The sequence below is a fragment of the Lissotriton vulgaris genome, chromosome 1_1 (genome assembly GCF_964263255.1).
Source record: "Lissotriton vulgaris chromosome 1_1, aLisVul1.2, whole genome shotgun sequence".
Taxonomy (NCBI): Eukaryota; Metazoa; Chordata; class Amphibia; order Caudata; family Salamandridae; genus Lissotriton; species Lissotriton vulgaris.
Genome location: NC_141685.1, coordinates 444,514,673 through 444,540,577, shown reverse-complemented (window position 1 = coordinate 444,540,577; position 25,905 = coordinate 444,514,673). Strand labels below are relative to the sequence as shown.

The following is a 25,905-nucleotide window of genomic DNA, read 5'->3' as shown; positions in this document are numbered from 1 at the left end:
AGCCAAGGCCTTGGCTCTTGAGCTCCCCGTCTCGGCCGTTAGGACTAACCTCCTCACCGAGGTCCTTAAACCGCAGGCATGCTCTTCGGAGCCTCTACTGCCGTTTAATGAGGCCCTTACTGACGTTCTGTTGGGCACCTGGTCCAAGCCCGCTACAGGGCTCCCTGTAGATGAACGTGGCCAGACGCCACCGCCTGGCCCCGGGCGACCCTAGCTCCCTTTCGGCCCACCCCACCCCCTGGAGCCTGGTTATCCCAGACCGCATTCCCGACCGCCCCTCCTGATCGAGAATCCAAAAGGTATGACCAGTTTGGTAAGAAGCTGTTCTCCTCACTTAGTTTGGGGTTGCGGTCGGTCAACACCGCTTGCCTTTTTGGCCGTTACACCCACTCTCTGTGGGACACGGTTGCGGACATGCTGCCAGACTGCCCGGAGGAGGCCCAGGCAAATCTCGCTCAAGCCCTTGCGGAAGGGTACTCTATTCGATGTGGGCTGGATACCCACGGACTCGCTAGGCAAGGCAATTTCCACGACGGTGGCGGTCCGCCGCCACGTCTGGCTGAGGTCTGCCAACTTCTCGGCTGATGTCCAGAACACACTCATGGACATGCTGTTTGATGGCCGTCGCCTTTTTGGCGAGAAGGCAGACAGTGCACTTGAGCGTTTCAAGGATTCCAGGGCTACGGCCAAGTCCTTGGGCTTGTCGGGCCAGCAAACTTCTGCCTTCCGCACCTTTAGTTGCCAAGGAAGGGGCGCCCCCTCACGTCCTGCCAGCCACGTGCCGCAGATTACCATCCGGGAGGAAAATTACAAAAAACAATTTGATGGACAGAATGTAGATCAATGTCTTACATTCACCCCAGTACAAGGATCTGGGCCTAAATCCATCGTTTTTTGCACTCCACACCACCCTGGGTAAGATAATGGCTTTATGCAAATCAGCTCTGACCCTGTGCCCCATGGGAACAGTCCAGTCTGAACTACAACAGCCATATCTTTCCCAGACCGGAATCAAGCATCCGAGGACCGGACTGGTTTCGAGGTAACAACTCTCATCAGCCCGGCTAGCTTGACTCCAGTGGTGTGGAGGCTCTGGGACCCACGTCTGAGCTACCCCAGTACACTCAGGGAGAAAATTACAAAAAACAATTTGATGGACAGAATGTAGATCAATGTCTTACATTCACCCCAGTACAAGGATCTGGGCCTAAATCCATCGTTTTTTGCACTCCACACCACCCTGGGTCAGATAATGGCTTTATGAAAATCAGCTCTGACCCTGTGCCCCATGGGAACAGTCCAGTCCGAACTACAACAGCCATATCTTTCCCAGACCGGAATCAAGCATCCGAGGCTCGGACCGGTTTCGAGGTAACACCTCTCATCAGCCCGGCGAGCTTGACTCCAGTGGTGTGGAGGCTCTGGGACCCACGTCTGAGCTACCCCAGTACACTCAGGGAGAAAATTACAAAAAACAATTTGATGGACAGAATGTAGATCAATGTCTTACATTCACCCCAATACAAGGATCTGGGCCTAAATCCATCGTTTTTTGCACTCCACACCACCCTGGGTCAGATAATGGCTTTATGCAAATCAGCTCTGACCCTGTGCCCCATGGGAACAGTCCAGTCCGAACTACAACAGCCATATCTTTCCCAGACCGGAATCAAGCATTCGAGGACCGGACCGGTTTCGAGGTAACACCTCTCATCAGCCCGGCTAGCTTGACTCCAGTGGTGTGGAGGCTCTGGGACCCACGTCTGAGCTACCCCAGTACACTCAGGGAGAAAATTACAAAAAACAATTTGATGGACAGAATGTAGATCAATGTCTTACATTCACCCCAGTACAAGGATCTGGGCCTAAATCCATCATTTTTTGCACTCCACACCACCCTGGGTCAGATAATGGCTTTATGCAAATCAGCTCTGACCCTGTGCCCTATGGGAACAGTCCAGTCCGAACTACAACAGCCATATCTTTCCCAGACCGGAATCAAGCATCCGAGGACCGGACCGGTTTCGAGGTAACACCTCTCATCAGCCCGGCTAGCTTGACTCCAGTGGTGTGGAGGCTCTGGGACCCACGTCTGAGCTACCCCAGTACACTCAGGGAGAAAATTACAAAAAACAATTTGATGGACAGAATGTAGATCAATGTCTTACATTCACCCCAGTACAAGGATCTGGGCCTAAATCCATCGTTTTTTGCACTCCACACCACCCTGGGTCAGATAATGGCTTTATGCAAATCAGCTCTGACCCTGTGCCCCATGGGAACAGCCCAGTCCGAACTACAACAGCCATATCTTTCCCAGACCGGAATCAAGCATCCGAGGACCGGACCGGTTTCGAGGTAACACCTCTCATCAGCCCGGCTAGCTTGACTCCAGTGGTGTGGAGGCTCTGGGACCCACGTCTGAGCTACCCCAGTACACTCAGGGAGAAAATTACAAAAAACAATTTGATGGACAGAATGTAGATCAATGTCTTACATTCACCCCAGTACAAGGATCTGGGCCTAAATCCATCGTTTTTGCACTCCACACCACCCTGGGTCAGATAATGGCTTTATGCAAATCAGCTCTGACCCTGTGCCCCATGGGAACAGTCCAGTCGGAACTACAACAGCCATATCTTTCCCAGACCGGAATCAAGCATCCGAGGACCGGACCGGTTTCGAGGTAACACCTCTCATCAGCCCGGCTAGCTTGACTCCAGTGGTGTGGAGGCTCTGGGACCCACGTCTGAGCTACCCCAGTACACTCAGGGAGAAAATTACAAAAAACAATTTGATGGGCAGAATGTAGATCAATGTCTTACATTCACCCCAGTACAAGGATCTGGGCCTAAATCCACCGTTTTTTGCACTCCACACCACCCTGGGTCAGATAATGGCTTTATGCAAATCAGCTCTGACCCTGTGCCCCATGGGAACAATCCAGTCCGAACTACAACAGCCATATCTTTCCCAGACCGGAATCAAGCATCCGAGGACCGGACCGGTTTCGAGGTAACACCTCTCATCAGCCCGGCTAGCTTGACTCCAGTGGTGTGGAGGCTCTGGGACCCACGTCTGAGCTACCCCAGTACACTCAGGGAGAAAATTACAAAAAACAATTTGATGGACAGAATGTAGATCAATGTCTTACATTCACCCCAGTACAAGGATCTGGGCCTACATCCATCGTTTTTTTGCACTCCACACCACCCTGGGTCAGATAATGGCTTTATGCAAATCAGCTCTGACCCTGTGCCCCATGGGAACAGTCCAGTCCGAACTACAACAGCCATATCTTTCCCAGACCGGAATCAAGCATCCGAGGACCGGACCGGTTTCGAGGCACTCCACACCACTGGAGTCAAGCTAGCCGGGCTGATGAGAGGTGTTACCTCGAAACCGGTCCGGTCCTCGAATGCTTGATTCCGTTCTGGGAAGGACATGGCTTTTGTAGTTCGGACTGGACTGTTCCCATGGGGCACAGGGTCAGAGCTGATTTGCATATCGCCATTGTCTAACCCAGGGTGGTGTGGAGTGCAAAAAAACGATGGATTTGGGCCCAGATCTTTGGACTGGGGTGAGTGTGTGACATTGATCCACATTCGGTCCATCACCTGTTGTTTTTGCATAATCCGCCCTAAGTGCGCTGGGGATGCCCAGACGTGGGTCCCAGGCACTCCACACCACTGGAGTCAAGCTAGCCGGGCTGATGAGAGGTGTTACCTCGAAACCGGTCCGGTCCTCGGATGCTTGATTCCGTTCTGGGAAGGACATGGCTTTTGTAGTTCGGACTGGACTGTTCCCATGGGGCACAGGGTCAGAGCTGATTTGCATATCGCCATTGTCTAACCCAGGGTGGTGTGGAGTGCAAAAAAAACATGGATTTGGGCCCAGATCTTTGGACTGAGGTGAGTGCGTGACATTGATCCACATTCGGGCCATCACCTGCTGTTTTTGCATATTCCGCCCTAAGTGCGCGGGGGATGCCCAGACGTGGGTCCCAGGCACTCCACACCACTGGAGTCAAGCTAGCCGGGCTGATGAGAGGTGTTACCTCGAAACCGGTCCGGTCCTCGGATGCTTGATTCCGTTCTGGGAAGGACATGGCTTTTGTAGTTCGGACTGGACTGTTCCCATGGGGCACAGGGTCAGAGCTGATTTGCATATCGCCATTGTCTAACCCAGGGTGGTGTGGAGTGCAAAAAAACCATGGATTTGGGCCCAGATCTTTGGACTGGGGTGAGTGCGTGACATTGATCCACATTCGGGCCATCACCTGTTGTTTTTGCATATTCCGCCCTAAGTGCGCTGGGGATGCCCAGACGTGGGTCCCAGGCACTCCACACCACTGGAGTCAAGCTAGCCGGGCTGATGAGGTGTTACCTCGAAACCGGTCCGGTCCTCGGATGCTTGATTCCGTTCTGGGAAGGACATGGCTTTTGTAGTTCGGACTGGACTGTTCCCATGGGGCACAGGGTCAGAGCTGATTTGTATATCGCCATTGTCTAACCCAGGGTGGTGTGGAGTGCAAAAAAACGATGGATTTGGGCCCAGATCTTTGGACTGGGGTGAGTGTGTGACATTGATCCACATTCGGTCCATCACCTGTTGTTTTTGCATATTCCGCCCTAAGTGCGCTGGGGATGCCCAGACGTGGGTCCCAGGCACTCCACACCACTGGAGTCAAGCTAGCCGGGCTGATGAGAGGTGTTACCTCGAAACCAGTCCGGTCCTCGGATGCTTGATTCCGTTCTGGGAAGGACATGGCTTTTGTAGTTCGGACTGGACTGTTCCCATGGGGCACAGGGTCAGAGCTGATTTGCATATCGCCATTGTCTAACCCAGGGTGGTGTGGAGTGCAAAAAAACGATGGATTTGGGCCCAGATCTTTGGACTGGGGTGAGTGTGTGACATTGATCCACATTCGGTCCATCACCTGTTGTTTTTGCATATTCCGCCCTAGGTGCGCTGGGGATGCCCAGACGTGGGTCCCAGGCACTCCACACCACTGGAGTCAAGCTAGCCGGGCTGATGAGAGGTGTTACCTCGAAACCGGTCCGGTCCTCGGATGCTTGATTCCGTTCTGGGAAGGACATGGCTTTTGTAGTTCGGACTGGACTGTTCCCATGGGGCACAGGGTCAGAGCTGATTTGCATAACGCTATTGTCTAACCCAGGGTGGTGTGGAGTGCAAAAAAACGATGGATTTGGGCCCAGATCTTTGGACTGGGGTGAGTGTGTGACACTGATCCACATTCGGTCCATCACCTGTTGTTTTTGCATATTCCGCCCTAAGTGCGCTGGGGATGCCCAGACGTGGGTCCCAGGCACTCCACACCACTGGAGTCAAGCTAGCCGGGCTGATGAGGTGTTACCTCGAAACCGGTCCGGTCCTCGGATGCTTGATTCCGTTCTGGGAAGGACATGGCTTTTGTAGTTCGGACTGGACTGTTCCCATGGGGCACAGGGTCAGAGCTGATTTGCATATCGCCATTGTCTAACCCAGGGTGGTGTGGAGTGCAAAAAAACGATGGATTTGGGCCCAGATCTTTGGACTGGGGTGAGTGTGTGACATTGATCCACATTCGGTCCATCACCTGTTTTTGCATATTCCGCCCTAAGTGCGCTGGGGATGCCCAGACGTGGGTCCCAGGCACTCCACACCACTGGAGTCAAGCTAGCCGGGCTGATGAGAGGTGTTACCTCGAAACCGGTCCGGTCCTCGGATGCTTGATTCCGTTCTGGGAAGGACATGGCTTTTGTAGTTCGGACTGGACTGTTCCCATGGGGCACAGGGTCAGAGCTGATTTGCATATCGCCATTGTCTAACCTAGGGTGGTGTGGAGTGCAAAAAAACGATGGATATGGGCCAGATCTTTGGACTGGGGTGAGTGTGTGACAATGATCCGTGGCGGTGCCAGGGGGACAGCGGCAAGGCCAGTCCACATCCACCCCCGCAGCATCCGCCTCAAAGCCTTCCTAGTCCGAGCTTTCAGGCCCATTTGGCGGCAGTGGGGGCAGGTTTCGCCATCACTCACTCTCCTGGCAGAGATGATGGCAACCAGGAATGCAGTCTTAAGAGTAAGAAGACGAAGAGGGCAATTGTGAAGTGGCACGAAGGGAGCACACATCAAATTAGTCAGTTCTTCATCCAACTGGCGACTGCTTCTATTCCTTCTTGAAAGTTGTGTTTCGAGATGTTAGGTTCGTTGGATAGTGAGAGGATGATTTGTATGTTGTCTGCGTAAAATACAATGCTGAGTCCATGTGTTCTAACGATGGAAGCGAGAGGGGCAATGTGGACAATGAAAAGGGTGGGGCTGATGGAGGATTCTTGGGGGACTCCGCAGGTTGTTGGTGTGGGCTCCGAGATGAAGGGAGGGAGTCTGACCCACTGCGTTCTACAGGAAAGGGATGAACAGATCCAGTCGAGGGCTTTGTTTTTGGATTACTGTGTTGTGGAGTATGCTCGCTAGGGACGATGTGAGACTGTGTGGAAGGCCACGGAGAGGTCCAGAAGGATGAGGGCAACAGTCTCTCCCCTGTCGAGGAGGGAGTGGATGTCATCTGTCGCGGGGATGAGGGTGGTCTCTGTGCTGTGGTTCGTCCTGACGTCTGATTGGGAGGAGTCGAGGATGTTTTTCTTGTCGATGAAGTAGGGATGTTGACAGCTTTTTTAATGACTTTCGCCGGGTAGGGAAGTAGGGAGATCAGTTTGAAGTTCTTGTGGTCGGTGGGGTCCGCCGAAGGTTTCTTAAGGAGAGGGTTGACCTCCGCGTATTTCCAGTCATCGGGGAATGAGGTGGTCTTGAATGATTGGTTTATGAGTCTCTGTAGCTCGGGGGCAATGATGTCTGTGGCTCTGTAGTAGCTGTGGTGGGGGCAGAGGTCTGTGGGGGCCCTGGAGTGGGTGGTCCTCATGGTCTTTAGAGTGTCTTCGCTGCTGAGGGCGGTCCAGCTGTCCAGTGTCAGCTGTGTGGAGTAGGAAGCGGAGGATGTTGGTTCAATGTGGTAGATGTTCTTGTCGAAGTTTTCATAGATGGTCTTCATTTTGTAGTGGCAGAAGGCACGGAGTTTGTCGCAGATGTTCTGGGAAGGAGGGATGTCGGAGGACTCGCTGTTGGGTTAAGCAAATTCTTTGATGATCCCGAAGAGTTCCTTGCTGTTGTTTGCGTGGGAGGAGATTCTGTCCTGGAGTGCTTTTTTCTTCGAGTGTCTGATGAGTCTATGGTGGGCAGTGGTGGCTGTTTTGTAGTTGTCAAGGTTCGCTGGGGTGTTGGAGTTCCTCCATAGTTTCTCGAGACGTCTGCAGGTTTGTCTAGATTACCGGAGTTCAGTGAAGAACCAGCTGGCCTTCTAAACGCGAAGGTTGGAGGATTTCTTAAGGGGGGTGATGGTGTTGGCGCAGTTGGTGATCCATTTGTGTAGGGTACCGGTGGCTGTGGTGAGGTCGTTGTCTGAGGCGGTGGGAGCGGAGCCACTGAGGGTGGCGGTGAGCTGCTCGTCAGAGATCTTGGTCCAGTTCCTGCGATGGAGCTGAGGTGGGCGTCTGCGGGGGGGAATTCGCTTTGTAGTTGAAGTGGATGCAGCAGTGGTCAGTTCATGGGAGTTCAGAGGTGTGGCTAAAGGAGTTGGGGTTTCCTTCTGTGAAGATAGGGTTGAGGGTGTGCCCTGCTGAGTGTGTTGGTCCTGTACGATCTGATTGAGTCGGATGGCGTGGAGGTTTTCCAGTTGGGAGATGGAGTTGGGGTCTTGGCAGCTGTCGAGTTGAGGTCACCCACAAAAATGTAGTTGTGTAGGTGATGGCATGCGGGGTGATTATGTCGGTGATGGAGTCGGAGAAAGCTGCGCAGGGTCCGAGAGGTGGGTAGATGTGGGTGCCACGTAAGGTGGTGGCTGGGTTGACCTGTATCTTGAAGTGGAGATGTTCTATGAGGTCCGTAGGCCGGTCGGTGTAGGTCCTCAGGCGGAGGTTGGCTTTGTGGATGACGGCGATGCCGCTTCCGGGGCTGTTTTGACGGTCCTTCTGGGTGATTTTGTATCCTTCGGGATGGCGATCGCAATGTCAGGTCCCGAGGTGGCCCTTGTCCAGGTTTCAGTGAGGAAAGCGACATCAGAAGAGGTGCTGTCGAGGAGCTCCCAGATTTCCGTGGCGTGTCTGTGGAGGGAGCGGGCATTGAGGAGAATGCATTTCAGGGTTTGGGCTGTGGTGGGGCTGTTAGTGGTAGGCAGAGGTGGGTTCTTGTTTTTGTTGATGTTTAAGGAGTGGCGGCAATTTTGGCAGGTGAAAAGACTGTGGGTGTTGAAAGGTGAGGAGAGCTTGCAGTTGTTGTTCTTGCCGTTGTTGAGTGCATGGAGAGCCGTTGAACTGTAGCGTTGGCAGGTCGGAGGACCAGGGTTCATGGCGCTGGCCGTGGTCGGGTCACGGACAGGCGCAAATGGGCTTGCCTTTGGCGCGGCAGCGGTGCGCCCGCTGTGCGGCTGCGCAGGAGCCTTCATTAAGTAGAGGTCGGGGGAGGGTGGGACAATTGAGATGCAGGAGGCGGGAACAGGGAAAAACACGGGGGCAGCAGCGGTGGGAAGCGGCAGAGGGGGGGGGGGGAGTATGTCAGTAGAAGACTGACTAAAATCTAAAAGACTGTCTCAAAACTAAAGTAAATCTGACAAAAAGAAAATTAAAGAAGATTAAGGCAGCAGCTGGCAAGGCAAGGCGCAGTCCAGTCCAGGGGGGAGAATCTCAGTCTGTGTTGGGCAGATGGCACGGTCAGAGCACTGCCTGAGCTACGTAACTGCGCACTGGGAGAGCAGGCACCCAAGGAGCATAGCTTCTTCAAGTTAATGTAGCTTGGACTACTCTAAGGAGTAATTTAGATAGGAGGAACGCATGGTGTTGCGTCATGTTGAGTGATTTACAGAAACTAGGAAAGGAAAGTACTAGACAACAATGCAGAATTGGTTTAAACATATTTATGTTACAGATTTACAGTCTACAGTATAGGGAGAGTTCCTTAATCAAGTATGTAAAGTGGGATTAGACACTGGGTATGAAGATTCAATGGCCAGCATGTTGGGCTCTATGCTCACTGTCTAAATTATAAGATGGAAATCTAAATCTTTAAATAGCATTTTACACCAGACACAAACACATAAAAGTATATTAACTATAAATATGAGAAGAAAAAGTGTCACTGAGTAATTGCACAGAACTCCAACTCAAAGACATCCACAAAAGTAGGCTATGAGAAAAAACAAGCAACTTACATTCGTGCAGGACCCCAGTGACTGAATGTTGGTGTTTCTTCACCCTCTCCCTCTTCTCGCTCTGGTAAATCACTGGGTAAAAAAACAGGAATACAAGATAAATTCACTAGTCTTCCCCCTTGACAGAAAATTAGATTCTATAGTTAAAAAAAAAACTTCAATATTAATTGCTATGTTAATAATCAATGTTTGGATACATCCTGTCTTTTTATATAGCTTATGTTGACTCACAAGTTCCTGAATCTAATAAACCATCATTTCAATATTGCAGTCTGTGGCTAGTCTCCAAGATGACAGATATGTGGGTATCATAACACTGAACTAACTTTTCAACTACGTTTTACCAGTGGAAGACTAGCAGAGGAGACCCTGAAACGGTTACTTACCTTCAGTAACGATCTGTTTTGTGCAAATTCTTTCTACCTGTAGATTACTCACTTTTCAATATCCCAGGCATCAGATTAAAAACAGGAACTTTACAATAGCTCTTCATGCCGGTAGAGGGAGCTGGCTCCACTTCTGTATCAGCTCCACTTCTGTATCAGAAGTGGTGCCGTCATAACATCACTGGAGCCATAAAAGATTCCGGACCTAGTGTGGCATTATGAATGTGGAGGAGGGAATAAAGTTTGTGAGACATTTAAAAAATCTCATGCTTGCAAGTTATTTGAAAAGCTATGGTGGTCCGGGGGACCGGGAAAGGCTGAAAAACAGCTCATGCCTGTGCCTACTACACATCCATGTTGAGCACATAAAGGCTGTTAGACCCGTCTGCTTCTGAGAGTCCCCTCACCACTATGATTTCTTTTGTTCCCCTGTACCTCCCAAAATTTGTCGCTTTTCTTTGTCTACCAGGACTTTTTATGTGCTGTTTCATGGGGCTAGATGTTCCTTGACGCCCAGGTGTTCACAAGGTTTTTGGCACCTATTTACAAGGCACCTGGCGAAACCTGTGACATTATAGACTGGGATTGGCAACCTGTATGAATGGCCTCAAAATGGTGGCCATCCTTTTTCCTCATGTGAGTGACTCCCCTTGGAGCCTCCATGAACTTTGACCTTTCAAGGTTTTGGCGCCCTTTTACTTGGCGTGCATTCCTGACAGGAATTACTTTATTTCCCTCAGGTACACAAAATGGCTGCTCTAAAACCACAGTATGGTGGTTGTTAGGGTCCCAAATACATCTCAAAAGTGCCATGTCATTGGCCTAGCCAGAGAAGGTTCTAGAACCTACTGGCATGAGCCACTACCTCAGGGCACTGGATATATAAGGTCCAGTCCCTGGCGGCCATTTTAGATGATCAAGAAGACTAGATTGGATGATGATGTTCCAGATCTAGATGAAGAAGGAGATTCCAGACTTGACACCAGATTGACACCTGCCCTGTTGACCCCGGAGGTGGCTGGTAGTGCGGGCAGTAGAGTAGCAAAGGTCATTGGCGTCGATCCTGACTGGCATTCCAGTCAGCTGCGTGTGCGGTGACCTTACGCCTACAGCGCCTGCCCAGCGAGTGCCTCATTACCCCCAAGAGACTGTGGCCGATTTCGTGTGCCTCCCCGCCCCCCCCGGTGGTGAATCACGATAGACTCCGCAAGTCGCGAGGCGAGAGCAAATTCGCCGCGATCGTCTTCTGTGCCCCTTTGCGACAGGCGCCTCCAGCGAGGAGCTCGGACGTCTCAGAGTGCTTCCTGCGCAGTCTGAAGGTGAGGTGGTGTGCCGGGGCGGGGAAAGGCCGGCCTTCGTTGGGCGGGACTACTGTCTCTGCCCCTCCCCAGTGAATCGGCAGCTGTAGCTGTGGGCGGGAACCATCCCTGTATGACGAAGTCGGAGGGAGGTCCGTGGAGCCCCTGAGAACCCCGTCGCTGGCGTGAGAAGTGCTGTGCCTTGACTGAATCGTTTCCCGATTGCAGCCGATGTGAGGTGGGCCCGTTTCTTCAGGTGGGGAGCGGCGTTGTAAAGGAACTGTGAACCGGCATTTATTTGACTGAGCGCGAAGATTGTGTGACCTCTCCGGCAGCCCGTTCGTCAGTCTAAAGACTTTGAACTGGTGCCGCCTGAGTGCTCGCAGTGACAAAGCTCACAGGCGCGCTTAGACCCCACCGGCAAGCAGAGATCTCACCCCGGTGGCAGCCGAGTGTAAATGAAGTGTTCACTGTGTTTCCTTGCCTTTTAGATACACGCGCATACTCCCCGAGTGAATCTTAAAGAGTCCCAAACCACCTTTTGTGCCCAGAGAAGCCTGTATTCATTATCAGTGAAATCATCATAAACTGTAAGAGTTATCTTTCCAAACTGAAACGTATTGCAAGAGTTATGTTCCTGAAGTATTTAATTGGTGGCAGCGATACCAGAATGAACATGTGTTTGTTTATCTAAATGAACCAGTCTTTATTCTGCTAAACAAAAGTGATATTTATTCTATTTATTGATGATATTTATTCCTGATCTTATTTATTCCAAAACCGAAACCCAGCAAATTGTGACCAAAAGAAATGTGTATGTGCTTTCATATTTGATCCCTATTCACAACAGAGAATTTTTATATAAAGGAATCGTATTTTTCTACAGCAGTGGTGTGGTGTCCTTCTTTTTGGTGACTGTACAGGGAGTTATTATTGGGTCAGAGCCGGCTTAGCACGATAGCCTTCACTTGCCTTGACACTTGAGCCAAGCTACCCCCTTTGTGCTGGGCTTGCCCATCGCAGGTCCAACATAAAATTGGTGCTCAGCGGGTGGGATTACGAGCCGTGCTTGTTTGGACCCCATAATAATTCAGTGTGCACCACAGGTACACACCCGGAGTTTTCTCCCAGCGGCCCTCCAATTCAATATTTTGCTTTTTCCAAATTCTCTTCTGGAGGTGGGTGGAGGTGACCCTCAGAGTTCCTATCCTTGTAACCTACTTCGAGGTGGTTGTCCACACTTTTCACTGACAAGATGGAATTCGACATGTCAGAGCTGGAGACCTATACTGTGGCGCAGCTCAAGGAGTTCTGTCAGGAAAGGGGAGTGTTCGTTAGGCGAGGGGCCAAAAGAGAGGAGCTCCGTATTAGTCTGCGAGCCTGGGTGGAAGCGCATCCGGAGGGAACGGTAGAGGAGGAGGAGCCAGACAGAGGTACTGTCATTGAGAGGCCTGCAGAATGTCCCCCGGGGGTGGGAGAAATGATAATCAGCCCCAAGGTGGCCTCACGGGAGGGCAGCAGTGCGTCAACAGGAGGGTTGTCAGAGACCGAGTTAGCCGACACAAGAGAGGAAAGACAATTAAGGTGGGAGTTAGCCAAGCTGGAGATGGAAGGGAAGAGGATGGAACACGAGCTCAAGCTACGAGAGCTCGACCTCAGGGCCCATAACATCACTCCGGAGGGTGTCGAGTCTAAGGAATTTGCCAGGGAGCCCAGGCCTCACTTACCCAAGGACGTGGTCACCAGTTATACCGCTGGAGATGACATAGCCAAGTGGCTGGCAGCCTATGAGGTCTCCTTAAGAGCCCATGGGATCCATGAGAAGCATTGGAGTGGTGGATTGTACCGTTACATGCCTCCGAGAGGTAGGGATGCCCTATTGGCCCTAGACCGGGAGGATCAGGTAGACTACCCCGCCATGAAGGTGGCGCTCATCAGGAAGTTTGGGTTGACCCCGGAGAAATACCAGCAGAGGTTTAGGGGCAGCCACAAACTGAGCTCACAGAATTGGGTTAACTTCCTGGATTAAGCCAAGAAAGCCCTGGATGGGTGGGTCCAAGGTAGTGAGGTGGAAGACTATCGAGGGTTGTACAACCTAATACTCAAGGTACATCTACTCGAGAAATGTCTTCCTGAGCTGAGGCAGCACCTGGTAGACAGCAAACTTACTTGCCCCCGTAAGCTTGCTGAGGAGGCGGACATTTGGGTAAGTACCCGAGTGTCCACGAAGGGGACGGGAGGAGATTCTCAGAAGTCCGGACAGGGCGCTCCCCAGAAGAAAGAGGGGGGAGATAATAAGAAACAGGAGTTCTCCAAAGGCCCCCAAAATAACTTTAAGGGGAAAAGTTTATTTTCCAACTCTAAGGCTAGCCCGCAAAAGAACCCTAATCCTGGCCAGAGTCAGCAGCCAAGGGTTGTCCATTGCTTTGAGTGCGGTGGTGTTGGACATTATAAGGGAGACGTGAAATGCCCAAAGAGACCACCCCCTCCCACTGGAGGAAAGGCCCCGGGAGTTGCTAGTGTAGCGCTCGGGGAGGAGATGCCCTTAGTTAAGGGGAGGGAGTGGGCGGGTGTCACCTTAGTGTCCCTGGGTGATCGGGATATGGTTCCAAAGATCCAGGTGCCCTCAAATACTACAAAGTATGGGCAATGGGTCACCATCAAAGGCCATAGAGGGGAAGCTCTGAGAGATACAGGAGCCAGTATGACTATAGTCAGGAGTCATCTGGTGTCCTCAGAGCAGGTGATTCCAGGCGTACTTCATCCAGCCGCGATGGCTGACGGCAGAATGAGCCACTATCCGGTGGCTGAGGTTCCCTTTGAGTGGGGAGGGGTTGCAGGTTCACTTCGAGTTGCCGTAAGCCCTGCCGTGCCAGTCGATTGTCTGCTGGGCAATGATATGGAGCACAATGTTCGGAAGGAGGTGGAATACCGGACTCATTCTGAGATGCTGGGAACACCTGATTGGGCCTGTGTGAGTACCAGGTCTGCGGCTGCTAGAGAGGAGAAGTCGCGTGGGTTGGAGCCTGGAACAATGGCCCACCCAGCTGCGGATGAGGGAGCATCTCGAGGACAGGAGGAGCCTGCCTCGATGTCCGTGCCCCGTGAGACGGATAGGCCACCGGAGGAGGTGGACCCGGAGTCCGCGGAGGAGGACATGGTTCCGTTGGAGGATCTACCTATCCCCGCTGAGTGGCGAGTGGAGGGGAGACCATCCAGGGAGGAACTGAGCAAGGGACAGAGGGAATGTCCCACCCTCGAGGGTCTGAGGCAACAGGCTGAAGCCCAAGCAGCAGGTAACGGGTATGGGAACTATCGTGTTTACTGGGAGGATGGTCTCCTCTACAGTGAGCCCAGGGCGCCAGTGCACGGATTGTCACGGGCCCTGGTAGTCCCACAGTGTTACCGAGCCTTCCTATTAGAGTTGGCTCACGAGATTCCCTTGGCAGGACACCTGGGTCAGGACAAGACCTTTGCTCGGCTTGTCCCCCACTTTTATTGGCCTCGAATGAGGGTGGCGTCCAACACATACTGTCGGTCGTGTGTGTCATGCCAAGCCAGTGGGAAAACAGGGATGAAGCTGAAGGCTCCCCTGGAACCACTTCCCGTCATTGGCACCCCCTTTGAAAGGGTGGGCATCGACATTGCTGGGCCCCTAGATCCACCGACATCATCCGGTCACAGGTTTATCCTGGTACTGGTGGATCATGCCACAAGGTATCCGGAGGCAATACCTCTGAGAACCATTACTGCACCGGTAGTGGCGAAGGCCCTGATGGGGATCTTTACCCGAGTGGGATTCCCCAAAGCAGTTGTGTCTGACAGGGGGACCAACTTCATGTCAGCATATATGCGGGCAATGTGGAAGGAGTGTGGAGTGACCTACCAGTTTACAACTCCTTATCACCCACAGGCCAATGGCCTTGTGGAAAGGTTTAACAAAACCTTGAAGGGTATGATCAGAAGTCTACCCGAAAGCCTGCGGAGGAAATGGGACGTCCTCCTACCCTGTTTGCTCTTTTCTTACAGGGAAGTGCCGCAGAAGGGAGTGGGCTTTAGCCCCTTTGAGCTTTTGTACGGGCACCCTGTACGTGGACCTCTCAGCCTGGTGAGGGACTCCTGGGAAAAGTCTCCTCGGAAAGTTCCCCGGGACGTGGTGAGCTACATGCTGGCCTTCCGGAGCCAAATGGCTAAGTTGTGGAAGCAAGCTTCTGACAACTTGGAAGCCAGTCAGTCAGTCATGAAAGCGTGGTATGACCACAATGCTCACCCAGTGGAGCTGGAGCCTGGTCAGAAGGTTTGGGTGATGGAGCCTGGAGAGCTGAGTTTCCCTCCAGGACCGTTGGACAGGCCCCTATGAGGTGTTGAAAAAGATGGGCAAGGATACCTATCTGGTGGATGTAAAGACCCCTCGGCACCCACATCGGGTGTTACATGCCAACCGCCTCAAGCCCCACTATGAGAGGCCCGAAGTCATGCTGGTTATGGTGACTGACGGATCAGAGGAAGAGGACACAGAGCCTCTCCCTGACCACTTTGCGTCTCAAGAAAAGGATGGGTCGGTGGAGGGAGTGAAACTCTTGCCATCCCTGACTCGTGAGCAGCAGGAGGTATGTCGCCAGGTCTTGGGGTCATTCGCTCCTCTGTTCTCCCTTGTCCCGGGTAAGACCCACCTGTGTACCCATGATGTGGACACAGGAGACAGCCCACCTGTGAAGTCCAAGTCTTACCGGCTGTCTGACAAGGTGAAGGCCAGCATTCGAAGTGAAGTAGCTAAGATGCTGGAGCTAGGAGTCATCGAACCTTCAAGTAGCCCTTGGTCTAGCCCGGTGGTTTTGGTGCCCAAAGCTGCTCCACCTGGCACCACACCAGAATTGCGATTCTGTGTGGACTACCGAGGACTAAATTCAGTAACCAAAACGGATGCTCATCCGATCCCTCGGGCGGATGAACTGATTGACCGGTTGGGAGCTGCCCAATATCTCAGTACCATTGACCTCATTGCAGGGTACTGGTAGATTCCCATGACTGATGGAGCCAAGGAAAGGTCAGCCTTCTCCCGCCTGATGGACACTACCAGTTCTGCGTCATGCCCTTCGGGCTCAAGAACGCTCCTGCCACTTTTCAGCGGTTGGTGAACACGATCCTCACCAGGATGGAGTCATTCTCTGCTGCTTACTTGGATGACATAGCTGTCTTCAGTAGCAGTTGGGAGGATCACTTGCAGCACTTGCAAGCCGTTCTCCAGGCCCTGGAAAGGGCTGGCTTGACGATCAAGGCCAGCAAATGTCAGATTGGACAGGGGTCGGTAGTGTACTTAGGTCACTTGGTGGGCAGGGGAAAGGTGCAGCCCCTTCAGGCGAAGATTGAGGCAATCATGGCCTGGAAACCCCCAAGACCCAGACTGAGGTCCGAGCCTTCCTGGGCCTCACAGGTTACTACAGACGGTTCGTGAAGGGGTATGGCACTATCGTGGCACCCCTTACTGAACTCACAGCCAAGAAGCAACCCAGGAGAGTCATCTGGACGGAGGCTTGTCAGCGAGCCTTCGACACTCTGAAACAAGCATTGTGTAACGCTCCCGTCCTGAAGGCTCCAGACTTCAAGAAGGAATTCATTGTCCAGACAGATGCATCCGACATTGGCATTGGGGCGGTGTTATCGCAACTCAATGAAGAGGGTCTGGATCAACCCGTGGTCTTTCTGTCACGGAGACTGCTTCCCCGGGAACAGAGGTGGAGTACCATTGAGCGGGAAGCCTTTGCGGTGGTCTGGGCACTGAAGAAGCTGCGACCATACTTGTTTGGTTCACACTTCCTTGTTCAGACAGACCACCGACCCCTTCGCTGGCTCATGCAGATGAAGGGGGAAAACCCCAAACTGTTGAGGTGGTCTATCTCCCTACAGGGAATGGACTTTTGGGTGGAACACCGACCCGGAGTTGACCACGCCAATGCAGACGGTCTCTCCAGGTATTTCTGCCTTAGTGTTGAGAACTCCCAAGAGGTTGGGTAGCTCTCCCCGCTTTCAGCTGGGGGGGACGCGTGTTAGACCCGTCTGCTTCTGAGAGTCCCCTCACCACTATGATTTCTTTTGTTCCCCTGTACCTCCCAAAATCTGTCGCTTTTCTTTGTCTACCAGGACTTTTTATGTGCTGTTTCATGGGGCTAGATGTTCCTTGACGCCCAGTTGTTCACAAGGTTTTTGGCACCTATTTACAAGGCACCTGGCGAAACCTGTGACATTATAGACTGGGATTGGCAACCTGTATGAATGGCCTCAAAATGGTGGCCATCCTTTTACTCATGTGAGTGACTCCCCTTGGAGCCTCCATGAACTTTGACCTTTCAAGGTTTTGGCGCCCTTTTACTTGGCGCGCATTCCTGACAGGAATTACTTTATTTCCCTCAGGTACACAAAATGGCTGCTCTAGAACCACAGTATGGTGGCTGTTAGGGTCCCAAATACATCTCAAAAGTTCCATGTCATTGGCCTAGCCAGAGAAGGTTCTAGAACCTACTGGCACGAGCCAGCACCTCAGGGCACTTGCTATATAAGGCCCAGTCCCTGGCGGGCATTTTAGATGATCAAGAAGACTAGATTGGATGATGATGTTCCAGATCTAGATGAAGAAGGAGATTCCAGACTTGACACCAGATTGACACCTGCCCTATTGACCCCTGAGGTGGCTGGTAGCGCAGGCAGTAGAGTAGCAAAGGTCATTGGCCTTGATCCTGACTGGCATTCCAGTCAGCTGCGTGTGCGGTGACCTTGCGCCTACAGCGTCTGCCCAGCGAGTGCCTCATTACCCCCAAGAGACTGTGGCCGATTTCGTGCGCCTCCCCGCCCCCCCCGGTGGTGAATCCCGATAGACTCCGCGGGCCGCGAGGCGAGAGCAAGTTTGCCGCGACCGCGATCGTCTTCTGTGCCCCTTTGCGACAGGCGCCTTCAGCGAGGAGCTCGGACGTCTCCGAGCCCCACCGGCGTAGAGTGCTTCCTGCACAGTCTGAAGGTGAGGTGGTGCGCCGGGGCGGGGAAAGGCCGGCCTTCGTTGGGCGGGACTACTGTCTCTGCCCCTCCCCAGTGAATCGGCAGCTGTAGCTGTAGGCGGGAACCATCCCTGTATGAGGAAGTCGGAGGGAGGTCCGTGGAGCCCCTGAGAACCCCGTCGCTTGCGTGAGAAGTGCTGTGCCCTGACTGAATCGTTTCCCGATTGCAGCCGATGTGAGGTGGGCCCGTTTCTTCAGGTGGGGAGCGGCGTTGTAAAGGAACTGTGAACCGGCATTTATTTGACTGAGCGCGAAGATTGTGTGACATCTCCGGCAGCCCGTTCGTCAGTCTAAAGACAATGAACTGGTGCCGCCTGAGTGCTCGCAGTGACAAAGCTCATAGGCGCGCTTAGACCCCACCGGCAAGCAGAGATCTCACCCCGGTGGCAGCCGAGTGTAAATGAAGTGTTCACTGTGTTTCCTTGACTTTTAGATACACGCGCATACTTCCCGAATGAATCTTAAAGAGTCCCAAACCACCTTTTGTGCCCAGAGAAGCCTGTATTCATTATCAGTGAAATCATCATAAACTGTAAGAGTTATCTTTCCAAACTGAAACGTATTGCAAGAGTAATGTTCCTGAAGTATTTAATTGGTGGCAGCGATACCAGAATGAACATGTGTTTGTTTATCTAAATGAACCAGTCTTTATTCTACTAAACAAAAGTGATATTTATTCTATTTATTGATGATATTTATTCCTGATCTTATTTATTGTATTTATTCCAAAACCGAAACCCAGCAAATTGTGACCAAAAGAAATGTGTATGTGCTTTCCTATTTGATCCCTATTCACAACAGAGAATTTTTATATAAAGGAATCGTATTTTTCTACAGCAGTGGTGTGGTGTCCTTCTTTTTGGTGACTGTACAGGGAGTTATTATTGGGTCAGAGCCGGCTTAGCACGATAGCCTTCACTTGCCTTGACACTTGAGCCAAGCTACACCCTTTGTGCTGGGCTTGCCCATCGCAGGTCCAACAAAGGCCAAATTGTAAGATGTCCGATAAGCCGGTCTGAGGAGAGTATACCGAAATATCCATAGACCATTTCATGAACCTACTCTATATCCCTGAATAAAGTTCTTTGGTAAACTGTCTGGTCGCACACATGATGGCATCCACAACTTCAGGAAGTAAAGAAAAAGCATTCAGGCTACACTGCTCAATCTCAAGTAATGAAGGTGAAGCTCTGGAGGTTGGGGTGCAAAAGCTTTGACTACAACTGCTATAAGAGGTCTACTCTGAGAGGGAGATGTGTCAGAGGCCACAGAGCGAAGTGCTTCAGGTCCGCTTACCACACCTTGCTTGGCCAGTATGGGTCTATCAGAATGACTTGGGCCGTTTGAGGTGGACACACCTTAGGATCCAAGGAATCAAGGGCATGAGAAGAAAGGCATAGTGAAGTAAAAAGTTTCAATGCAAGCAAAACACATTCCCCAATGTTCTCTGCAATGGATACTCCAGGGCACAGAATTTCGGGCAGTGAGCATTCTTACGAGTAGCAAATAGACTGACTAGAGGGGTCCCCTAGAAAATGAAGATTTGCCTGACTACCTTGAAATGGAGACACCACTTGTGGTTGGCAGGATTATGCCATCTGAGACATTTCTCCCATGTACATTCAGTTCACCGACCAAATGACTGGCTATCAGGCAGATCTATTGTTCCTAGGCCCAGGACCAGAGCTGCAGGGCTACTTGGCAGAGAAGGTGCACCCTACACCTCCTTGCTTGTTGACTTACCACATTAAAGTCGTTTTTACACTCAGGACCAGGACAGGATGACCATAAAGGGAAAGCAGGGAGACTTTGAGTGTCATCCGGATTGCCAGTAACTCCAGAGACTGATGTGGAATTTCGGCTCCTCTGGAAACCAAAGGCCACTGATCTCCAGTTTAGCACTCCTCCCTAGGGCTGAGGAATCCGTGATGAGTGTTGCAATTACCTGTGGGGGTTGGAATGGCTTCCCTTGAATGATATTGCCTTCCACACTCCAACACCCCAAATCCACCGCAGTGTCATTGGAGATTGTGATGGATCTCCACATGTTTTGCTGAGACACCACTCAAGGACCCTCACATGCCAGCGTCCATGGGTGGCCATCAGAATGTAGGAAGCTAGCAGGCTTTAAATCATCAGGACTGACTTTTGCTTTACATTCTGAACATCAAAATCATAGCCTATGGGGAGGGAGTAAGGCTCGACTCAATGTGGTGTCCAGTACTGCCCCAATGAACAGGATAAGCTCAGGATAAGCTCAGAGGGCACCAGATGAGATTTGGGCTTGATGATGGAAAAACCTAGGCAACTTTGCTGTGAATTGCAGGTGGTGTGAGACGACCTCTGGAGTGCTGGCTTTTAGGAGTCAATCGTCCAAGTAAGGGAATACAGGGATCCCTGGTCATCTGAGATGGGCCACATCCAATGCCATCACCTTTGTGAAGACTTGAGTTGCTGAAGTTAGGCCAAACAGAAGACTGTACACTGGTAGTGGGCAGACCCGACTGTTAAGCAAATTTATTCCCTGTGCGATTGTAAATTCGGTACATGAAGCACAAGTTACTTACCTTCGGTAACGATATATCTCTAAGAAACAGTAGTTAGTATTAGATTCCTTACCTTAGAACAGGGGTCTCCAAACCGGTCCTGGAGGGCCGGATCCATGCCAGATTTTTGGGATATCCCCATTGAGATACATGTAGTTACTTTAAAAATCTGGCATGGATCCGGCCCTCCAGGACCGGTTAGGGGACCCCTGCCTTAGAATAACCCAGGCGTCAGTCTGGATCCGGAGTACCCCTGCGCATCGGTAGGAGTCATCTGCGGCTCCGCATCCATCGTCGTCGTCGGGATGACGTCGCCGGAGTACTTAGACACCGCCCTCGTGCGCTGACGTCAGCTCTTATACACAGCTTTTACGCGCCAGAAACGCAGAGCCATGATAAAAACCAACACGGGTGCCATGGAACTAGGATCCTGAAAGGGGATGACCTTAACCCTAGATATCGGTTTGCAGAACGGGGAGGATGGGTGGGGCGGTAAGGAATCTAATACTAACTACTGTTTCTTACAGATATATTGTTACCGAAGGTAATTAACTTGTGCATTTGAAAGAAACAGGTTAGTATTAGATTCCTTACCTTAGAATAGATAACCCAGCAATACCAACCCCGGTGGTGGGTCTGCGAACCAATAATCACACCAGAAAGTCCTGGAGAACGGAACGGCCAAAAATGCCATCTCTCAGGACTTGGCTGTCCAGGCAGTAGTGTCTTGCGAACGTGTGCAGCGAGGCCCACGTAGCTGCCTGACAGATGTCCTGCAAGGGTACTCCCGGACCCAGGGCAGTAGTAGCCGCCGTGGCCCGAGTGGAATGGGCACGTAGCCCCACAGGAGGCTCCTTTTTAGCCAGTGAATAACAAGCCTTGATGCACAAGACGATCCATTGGTAAATGGTCCATTTGTGCACCGCCCGTCCCTTCTTAGCGCCTACGTAACCAACAAAGAGTTGGTCATCCACCCAGAATTGGCCTGTGCGATCCAGATAGTATGAGAGCGCACGTTTTGGGTCCAGGCGGTGGAGCCTCTCTTCCTCTTTTGAGGGATGCGAAGGCAGAAAGAAGGAGAGCAAGGTGATGGACTGCCCGATGTGGAAGGCTGTGACTACCTTGGGCAGGAAAGAGGGTTGCGTCCGCAACACAACTTTGTCCGGATGGACAGAAAAGAAAGGAGGTTGTGAAAAAAGGGCCTGGAGCTCACTCACTCTCCTGGCAGAGGTGATGGCAACCAGGAATGCAGTCTTAAGGGTAAGAAGACGAAGAGGACAGTTATAAAGTGGCTCGAAGGGAGCGCACATCAGATAAGTCAAAACAAGGTTCAAGTCCCACTGAGGCATCACGAAAGGAACAGGGGGGAGCATATGAGTGATGCCCTTCAAGAACCTATTTGCAACTGGGGACTTGAACGAAGAGGGCTGATCAGGGAGCCTTAAGAAGGCGGAAATGGCGGAGAGGTAGCCCTTAATAGGGCCCAGAGCATAGCCCTGCTGGGCAAGAGAAAGAAGAAAGAGTAGAACCTCAGAAAGAGGGGCAGAGAGTGGATCCACAGCCTTTGCTATGCACCATGCCACAAATATGTTCCACCTGCAGGCGTATACCGATTTGTAGAGGGACGCCTGGCTGCCAGAATAACCTTACAGACCTCAGGAGGCAAGTCAAATGGGCTCAACTATCGCCGCTCAATCTCCACGCAAGGAGGTGGAGGCTGGACAGGTTCGGGTGGTGGACCGTCCCCTGCTTCTGCGACAGAAGGTCCTCTTGAAGAGGCAGACTAATCGGGGGATCGACTGACATGCTGAGTAGCTCGGGATACCAGTATCTTCGTGCCCAGTCCGGAGCCACAAGGATGACTTAGACCCGGTCGCGTCTGATATTCTTCAGCACTCTGGGCAGAAGTGGTATAGGCGGAAAGGTGTACAACAGACCGCAACTCCACTCGCAACAAAAAGCGTCTCCGAGCGAGTGCCGCCTTGGAAATTCCAACGTGCAGAACTGATGACATTGCGCGTTCTCTTCTGTGGCGAATAGATCTAACCAAGGCTCTCCCCACTGCTGAAAGAGACCTTGTGCCACGTCCGAATTCAGATGCCGTTCGTGATCCATCATGCACAGACGGCGGAGTTCGTCCGCCCTGGCGTTCAGGGAACCTGCCAGGTGTTGAACACCCAGGGTCACGCCCTGATGTTTCAGCCACTGCCAGAGGCGCTGAGCCTCCTGGCATAGGGTCCACGACCCCACCCCGCCCTGTTTGTTGGAGTACCACATGGCGGTGGTGTTGTCTGTGAACACCTGCACTACACTCCCCCGGACAGAGGGGAGGAATGCCTTCAGTGCAAGCCGGATCGGCCGCAGATCCAAAAAGATTGATGCGGAGCCGGGACTCTGCCGGAGACCAGAGGCCTCTGATCTCTGCCTCTCCCATGTGGCCCCCAGCCCTGGAGGGACACGTCCACCACAACTACGTGCTCCGGCTGGGGTAGGGAGAGGGATCGGCCACTGACCCAATCGCAGTCCGTGAGACACCACTGCAACTGTCTTGCAGTGCCCTCCGAGATCAAGACATGGTCGGACAAGTTGCCCTGATGCTGGACCCACTGAAACTTCAGGTCCCACTGCAGAGCCCGCATACGCTACCTGGCGTGATGCACCAGAAGGATGCAGGAGGCCGTCAGCCCCAGAAGCCGCAGCGTCAACCTGACCGAGACTCGGGATAACGGCTGAAAGATCGGCATCAGAGCCTGAATATCCCAAACCCGCTGTTCGGGAGGATAAACCCGAAACTGCGCCGAGTCGAGAACCGCTCCGATGAAGAGGAGCTTCTGAGAGGGACACAGGTGCGACTTCAGCACATTGATGGAGAACTCCAGCAGGTGCAGGAGGTCGGCCGTAGTCTGGAGGTGGCTGACGACTGTCTGGGGCGAGCCCGCCTTCAACAAGCAGTCGTCTAGGTAGGGGAAGACTGAAACCCCTAACCTGCGCAGATGAGCTGCGACCACCGCCATCACTTTTTTGAACACCCGTGGGGCGCTGGTAAGGCCGAAGGGGAGCACGGTAAACTGAAAGTGCTTGTGGCCTACCGTGAACCGCAGGTAGCGCCGGTGGGCAGGCAGGACAGGGATATGAAAATAGTCGTCATGCAAGTCCAACGCTACCATCCAGTCTCCCGGGTCTAGGGCAGCTAAGACCTGAGCCAAAGTCAGCATCTTGAACTTCTCCTTCTGGAGGAAGCCGTTGAAGCTCCGCAGGTCCAAGATAGGGCGTAGACACCCTTTGCCCTTCTTGGGAAACAGAAAGTAGTGGGAGTAACAACCACACCCTACTTCTGGCCCAGGAACGCGAACGATGGCCCCCTTGGCCAAGAGGGCCGTAACTTCCTCTTGAAGAAGTTGCAAGAGATCCCCCGACACGCGGTGGTACTGCAGTGGCATGGCTTGAGGGGTTGCCTCGAAGGGGAGGAGTAGCCCCTTCGGACGATTGGCAGCACCCACCTGTCCGATGTGATGGAGCGCCAGTGGAGGAGGTGATGGCGAACCCTGCCCCCCACTGGCGTCAAATGGGCCTGAAAGCTCGGACTAGGAAGGCTTTGAGGCGAATGCTGCGGGGGTGGATGTGGACTGGCCGCGCCTTTGTCCTCTGTTACCAACGCGACAGTAACCACGCCAGCCGCCGTGCTGAATGGTAGTTTGCGGCCCGTGGCTGGCAGGACATGTGGGGGCGGCCCTTCCGTGGCTACGAAAGGAGCGCTGGGCAGAAGATTGCTGGCGCGGCGCCGACAGGGCCAAGGACTTGGCCGTAGCCCTGGAGTCCTTACAGCGTTCCAGCGCACTATCTGCCTTGCCACTGAAGAGGTGGCTGCCATCGAACGGCATGTCCATAAGGGTGTTCTGGACATCGGCCAAGAAGTTGGCGGACCTCAGCCAGGCATGGTGGCGAACCGCCACCTACGTGGAAATCGCTCTCCCCAGAGAGTCCGTGGTATGCATTCCACAACGTATGGAATACAGCGCTGCGTCTCATCCCTCTGCGATGGCTGAGCGAGCTTCACCCAGGCTCCCTCCGGGCACTCAGGCAGCACGCCCACAACCGTATCCCACAGGGAGTGGGTGTAACTGCCCAAGAGGCACGCGGTGTTGACCGACCGCAACCCCAAACTAAGGGAGGAGAATATCTTCTTACTGAATTGCTCAAACCTCTTGGATTCCTGATCTGGAGGCGCAGTTGGGAATTCGGATTGGGAAGTAGAGGCCTGGATAACCAGGCTCTCAGGGGTGGGGTGGGTGGACAAGAAACTAGGGTCGCCCGGAGCAGGGCGGTGGCGCCTAGTGATGTTCCTATCTACAGGAGGACCTGTAGTGGGCCTGGACCAAGTGCCCAACAGGACGTCCGTGAGAGCCACATTAAACGGAAGTAAAGGCTCTGGCGAGCTTACCTGCGGTTTAAGGACATCAGTGAGGATGTTAGACCTCACGGTTGCAACGGGGAGCTCAAGAGCCAAGGCCTTGGGCACCCTCATCAGCACCACACTATAAGTAGCCCCCTCCTCCGTAGCCACGGTAGGAGGGCAGACAAAACCAGTGTCTGGGGAGGTATTCTTGCCACTGGCCTCCCCTAGTTCCTGTGTCCAGTCCTGAAATGACTGGCACTCACATGCCAGAGGGTACTCAGTCCCCTCCCAGCCTCCCTCGTCGTCTATCTCCTGGTATCCAGGGGTATAGGATGGACCCAGATCTTTGAAAAATTCCCCTTCGGCCGGCGCCGAATGCGGTGCCGAGCGACGCCGCTCCGGCGTCGGATCCGGACCGAGGGGCGGACCAGGGACGGGGCAGGGTCATAAGGTCGACCAGCGGCAACCCGGATCCGGCACCGGATCCAGTGGGGCCTTGCGGCGTCGGGACCGAAGTCGCCGGGGTCGAAGCACCGAGCCCGCTTGGGCTCTCAGTCGGGGCCGCAGGGCCCGAAGGGACCAGACGGAGAAGTGAGCGACCTCATGGCCATGAGGAAGGCATCGATCTCCTCCAGCGGAGCCGCGTGGGCGGTGTCACCCGATCCCCCGGCCGCGTCGCGTTAGCGTCGGGCGGAGTCAGAGGAGCGATGTCGCCTCGCAGACGAGTGGTGTCGACTCGCCGAGCTGTGATGACTCCGGCCCGCGACCGGTCCCTCGACCTCCTTCCGGACCGGAACCTCGAACGGCGCGGGCCGACTGCCGGAGCTCGAGGCGCTTGCGGGACCGCTCCCGCCTTCGACGTCAAGGTCCGGCAGTGGGGGCACGACTTGTCATCATGGTTAGGCCCCAGGCAATGTAGGCACCGGCGATGGGGGTCGGTAACCTACATCAGTATGTTGCAGTCGGC

At 53.0% G+C, this 25,905-nt stretch overlaps 1 protein-coding gene across 6 annotated transcripts in view; it reads right to left on the bottom strand.

The window, feature by feature from the left end:
* PATJ (PATJ crumbs cell polarity complex component) overlaps positions 1 to 25,905 on the bottom strand; it is a 1,366,227-nt gene that overhangs the window by 814,778 nt on the left and 525,544 nt on the right. For all 6 annotated transcript variants that reach the window (XM_086953328.1, XM_086953320.1, XM_086953345.1 and 3 more), the window contains one exon: positions 9,264 to 9,335. In XM_086953328.1, the coding sequence (XP_086809454.1) occupies positions 9,264 to 9,335 (72 nt within the window). The remainder of the gene's footprint in view (positions 1 to 9,263; positions 9,336 to 25,905) is intronic.